General features: G+C 43.0%; 1 protein-coding gene across 1 annotated transcript; it reads right to left on the bottom strand.

Annotated features, from left to right (window-relative positions):
- Window positions 1-217: 217 nt before the first annotated feature.
- On the bottom strand, window positions 218-4,995 carry LOC138869385 (uncharacterized). The gene is made up of 2 exons (XM_070146999.1): window positions 4,768-4,995; window positions 218-772 (listed from the first exon to the last, which is right to left on the bottom strand). The coding sequence occupies exons 1-2, from the start codon at window positions 4,993-4,995 to the stop codon at window positions 218-220; spliced, it is 783 nt and encodes a 260-aa protein (XP_070003100.1).
- Between the last annotated feature and the right edge of the window lie 501 nt (window positions 4,996-5,496).

Genomic DNA, 5,496 nt, shown 5'->3' on the forward strand with positions numbered 1-5,496 from the left:
ATTTCTTCCCATTGTCGCATACAATTTCCGCAGGTATCCCGAATCGACACACGATATGGTACCAGATGAAGTCAATAACTTCTTTTTCTCTGACCTTCTCGAAGGCCTGTGCTTCCACTCATTTGAAAAATTAGTCAGTCATAAACAAATTGAATTTAGCTTTACCTGGGGCCGTTGGTAGAGGGCCGACGATGTCCATTCCCCATTTTATGAAAGGCTATGGGGACAAGACTGAGTGAAGTTGCTCTCCGGGCTGATGAATCATCGGTGCAAACCTTTGACATTTATCAGACTTTTTAAAAAACTCCTTAGTGTCTTTTTCCATGCTATCCCAGTAATACCCTGCTCTAATAATTTTGCGAGTCAAGGACTCGGCGCCAGAGTGGTTCCCACAAGTGCCTTTGCGGATTTCTCGTAGAACATAATCGGTGTCCCCTGGCCCTAAACATAATGCCAGTGGTCCATCGAACGTCCTCCGGTACAAAGTTCCATCTTCATCCAATGTGAACCTAACAACCTTGGTTCGTAGAGCCCTTGACTCTTTATGATCCGATGTGAGCTTTCCATTTTTCAAATATTCGATATACTTATTCCTCCAATCCCAAGTCAAACTTGTAGAATTCATCTCGGCATGACCCTCTTCGACCACACACCTCGATAATTGGACGACAGTCCCCGGGATAATATCATCTTCTTCAACCGATGACCCCAAGTTGGCAAGTGCATCAACTTCACTGTTTTTTTCTCGAGGCACATGATCTAGAGTCCACTCCTTGAAGTGGTGCAAGGTTACCTATAGCTTATTCAAATATCTTTGCATCCTATCCTCTCGAACTTTGAAGTTTTTATTTACTTGGTTTACCACCAACAGAGAATCGCACTTGGCTTCAATGACTTCTTCCCCCAAGCTTTTAGCTAGCTTGAGACCTACAATCATGGCCTCATACTCGACCTCATTATTAGTCAACCTAGAAGTTTTAATAGATTGTCTTACAGTGTTACCTGTAGGTGGCTTCAAAATGATGCCAAGCCCGGACCCTTTCACATTCGAAGCACCGTCCGTGAAGAGAGTCCACCCCCCGATAATGTACTCGCTTTTAGTAGAAGTTCTTTTTCCAATTTGGGTACGAGGGTCGGTGTAAACGTGGCCACAAAGTCAGCTAGGATTTGAGACTTGATGGCCATCTGGGGTTGATATTTGATATATTGTACCCACTAAGTTCGACTACCTATTTGGCCAATCGACCTGATAACTCGGGCTTATGCATCACATTTTGGAGGGAATAAGTGGTTAACACACATATTGGGTGACACTGGAAATACGGCTTTAGCTTTCTAGATGCGCTTATTAATGCAAGTGCTAATTTTTCTAAGTATGGGTATCTCGTTTCAGCATTTACATAATAGACAGGGAACTGCATACCTTGCTCTTCTCGAACTAGAACCCCACTTACCGCTATCTCGGACACTGCCAAATATAGGTAAAGCTTTTCATTTATCTTCGGAGTGTGAAGTAGAGTGGGATCAATAAGTATTGTTTCAATTCCTCCAACGCTTGCTGGCATTCCGGGGTCCACGCGAAATCTTTTTTCTTTTTGAGTAAGGAAAAGAACCTGTGGCTTCGATATGATGACCTCGAAATGAATCGGTCCAAGGCTGCTATCCGTCCTATTAACCTTTTTACCGCTTTCACACTATCTACAATGGTTATATCTTCGATGGCCTTGATCTTATCGGGATTGATCTCGATTTCCCGATTTGATACCATAAAGCTGAGGAACTTGCCCGAACTGACCCCGAAGGCACATTTTTCTGGGCTAAGCTTAATGTTGTACTTCCTCAAGATTTTGAATGTTTCCTGCCAATGAGTTAAATGGTCCTCTGCGCGTAGGGACTTAACCAACATATCGTCAATGTAAACTTCCATTGATTTACCTATCTGTTCCTCGAACAGTTTGTTAACTAGGCTTTGGTATGTAGCTCCATCATTTTTAGCCCGAAGGGCATTACATTGTAATAGTATGTTCCAAACCTAGTGATAAACGAGGTCTTCTCCTGGTCCTCCGGGTTCATCTGAATTTGATTGTACCCAGAGTAGGCGTCGAGAAAGGTAAGGATCCCGTGGCCGGCCGTGGCATCAATCATGCGATTGATGTTAGGCAGTGGAAAAGAGTCTTTAGGGCATGGCTTGTTTAAATCCTTATAATCTACGCACATTCTAAGTTTGTTCCCTTTTTAGGGACTACAACTACGTTGGCTAACCATTCGGGGTATTTTACCTCCCGAATAGACCCTATTTTAAGAAGTTTAGTTACCTCATCCTTTATGAATGCATGCTTCACCTCGGACTGGGCCTCTTTTTTTGCTTTACTGGTTTGAATCTGGGGTCGAGGCTTAGCCGATTTGTTGTTATTTCAGTGGGATCCCTATCATGTCTAAATGGGACCAAGCAAAACAATCCAAGTTATCGATAAAGAAATTGAATGAGTTTTTTCCTGAGTTCGAGAGTTAACCCCGTTCCCAGGTATACCTTTCTCTCGGGCATATACTCGATCAGTATGACCTGTTCCAGCTCTTCGACTGTTGATTTGGTTGCATCTGACTCTTCGAGAACAACGAAAGTTCGAGGAGTAAGGAAGTCCTCTTCTTCTTCTTCGATTACCTATTTCTCCGATTCGGTCGAGGCTGGGGACGGTAATTGCTATTTGGCCGTTTGCTTATCTTTTGTGCTCGATTTTCCCGAGGTTGAAGGCATTGGTATCGGTGTCACCTCATCGACTGCAAATATTTCCTTTGCAGCGTGTTGTTCCCCGTAAACTGTTTTCACACCATCCACTGTTAGGAATTTCATCATCTGATGAAGGGTTGAATGTATTGCCCTTATGTTGTGGATCCACGGCCTTCTAAGTAGTGCATTATATCTTATGTCGCCTTCAATGACATGGAATTTGTATCTTGGATGGTTCCGGCCACGTTCACTGGTAGAATTATTTCCCCCTTCGTTGTTTCACTCGCCATGTTGAAGCCATTTAGGACTCAAGATGTAGGTAAAATTTGGTCCTGTAGGCCGAGCTGCTGTATGACCCTCGATCTAATTATGTTTGCTGAGCTACCTAGATCTACTAGAACACATTTAACTTGAATTTTATTTTGACAAAATAGAAATTACCATGGCGTCATTGTGCGGCTGAGATATGCCTTTCGCTTCCTCGTCATTGAACGATAGGATGCCCTCGGGCACATAACTCCGAGTCCATTTTTCTCTGGACATCGACACCTTAGTGCATTTGAATATAGGCCCTTGTGGAACATCGACACCGCCAACGATCGTATGAATTACATGTTGCGGTTCTTCCTGCTCATTTTTTCTGTATGCATCTCTTTCCCTGAAGTGGTTCTTAGCTCGATCACTGAGAAACTCTCGAAGATGATCCTCGTTGAACAATCGAGCTACCTCCTCCCTCAACTAGCTGCAGTCTTCGGTCCTATGGCCATGTGTGCCATGATATTTACACATCAAGTTTGGATTTCTTTGAGAAGGATCGGTTTGTATACACATGGGCCACCTGGTGTCTTTGATCCTTCAATAGCCGATACGATCCCCGATGCATCAACACTGAAATTATACTCCGACAACTGAGGTGCTTCTACGAGGTCGGTATGTTTATCAAAATCATTCTTACTCATAAGTCCCCGATAATTCTGTCCTCGATCATTTCTTCGATCATTTCGAGGGGGATTGCGCCCCGAACTGTTGTTCCTCCGATCTACGACATATGGTTGATACCGTTCCTTATTCGATCTCGGTTCCCTATCTGTATCCCTCGAGGTCTTAACTGCCAATCTATTTGGATGAATTGAGCCCGAGGGGGCTCCCAGCTGGTCATCCTCGACCCTGATCTTCGACTAATAACGATTATGTACATCTGCCCAAATCACAACTGGATACTCGATGAGATTTTGCTTCAACTGTTGTGACGTGAACGAACTCCGCTTGTTCAACCCCTGTATAAAAGCTTGCATGGACCAATCAGCCGAGACCGGTGGTAATTCCATTCGCTCCATTTGAAATCGGGATACGAACTCCCTTAGCATCTCATCATTCCTCTGTCTTATCTTAAAAATGTCCGATTTCCTTGTCACAACCTTTATAACCCTGGCGTGTGCTTTCATGAAGGCGTCTGCTAACATAGCAAACGAATCGATAGAATTCAGTGGCAAGTTATGATACCAAATCATTGCTCCCTTTGACCAAGTTTCCCCAATTGTTTTCAACAAAACAGACTCGATCTCATCATCATTTAAGTCATTTCCTTTAATCCCACAAGTGTACGAGGTAACGTGTTCATTAGGATTGCTCGTCCCGTTGTATTTAGGTATATCAGGCATGCGGAGGATTCGGGGACGCACTCTGAGGAGACGGCTTCTGTACGAACTTTTTGCATCCAAACCTTTTAAGACCGGGGGTGCCCCTGGTATTTGAACAACATGGGGAATTATACGTCTCCACTTTTGTGTCATTATCCTCAATCTTTTTCTCCCCTGACTCGATTCTTTTGGTGAGCTCCTCGAGCATCCTCATAATCGTGGGATCAGTCCTCGAGCCATTACCGTTTGATATTTCTAGCACTGGCTCAGTACGGCGAGTGATTTCTGGTTCGACCACACTTGGAGTTTTATGCTAACTTTGAAGCTGAGCGATAGCAATTTGTTGAGCTTGTAGCATCTCGAATATTACTTGGAGGTTAAATCCCCGATATCCTATACCTGTGTTCCTTGGCCACCAGATCGGACTTCCCTGCATATACTTCCTTTGGGGTCTGCGCCTAAATCCGCATTCAAAGTAATGTGTGAACTAACATCGACTGGTTCCACATTTGATTCACCAGGGTTAATCGGTGTTACACCGGCTCCCAGAGCAACTACGTTGTTGTTTTTCCCATGAAATCCAAGACCGTCATCGCCGTGTACGGGTGAGTTTTGTGAGTTTGACATGTTTTAACCTGAGAACAAAAATTCTTGACAAGAACAAGTGTAAAAATAACGTGTGTTATCAGAATCAGTACTGAAATAACTGTTATTATCTTTAGCCCCACGGTGGGCGCCAAACTGTTTACCTCGAAAATACGAGTAACAATTAAACTTGTTTATGGTATTAAAGATATGTGATTTAATTCAATACTAATTAATAACCAAGAAAAAAACGTATAAATTAAAGAAGTAAGCTAAATCAAACCAACGCTTAAGCCAATCTTGATCTCGAGCTGTGATGGCCTCAAGGTAGGTCCTCATGAACAGTAAAGTAAAGACAATAAAGTTAAGAGGCAATTTTGATGAGTAATGAACAAGAAAGTAAGAGAGTATATTCTTTTGCCAATGATTGAGGTCCCCTTTATATAGTAGGGGAACCCTAAATAAGGTACATTTCTATTTACAATAAGGAATCTTATTGGGACAACTGTCTAACCGCCTAGTATGGATTCGTACTTACTCGCA

The sequence above is a fragment of the Nicotiana sylvestris genome, chromosome 1 (genome assembly GCF_000393655.2).
Source record: "Nicotiana sylvestris chromosome 1, ASM39365v2, whole genome shotgun sequence".
NCBI classification, from domain to species: domain Eukaryota; kingdom Viridiplantae; phylum Streptophyta; class Magnoliopsida; order Solanales; family Solanaceae; genus Nicotiana; species Nicotiana sylvestris.

Bases quoted from the DNA above. Each gene is read 5' to 3' on its own strand.
- LOC138869385 (XM_070146999.1), bottom strand. From the start codon at position 4,995: ATGTCAAACTCACAAAACTCACCCGTACACGGCGATGACGGTCTTGGA. The intron at 773-4,767 runs GTATAGGATATC...CACCACTTCAAG, and splicing joins CTGGTGGCCAAGGAACACAG to GAGTGGACTCTAGATCATGT.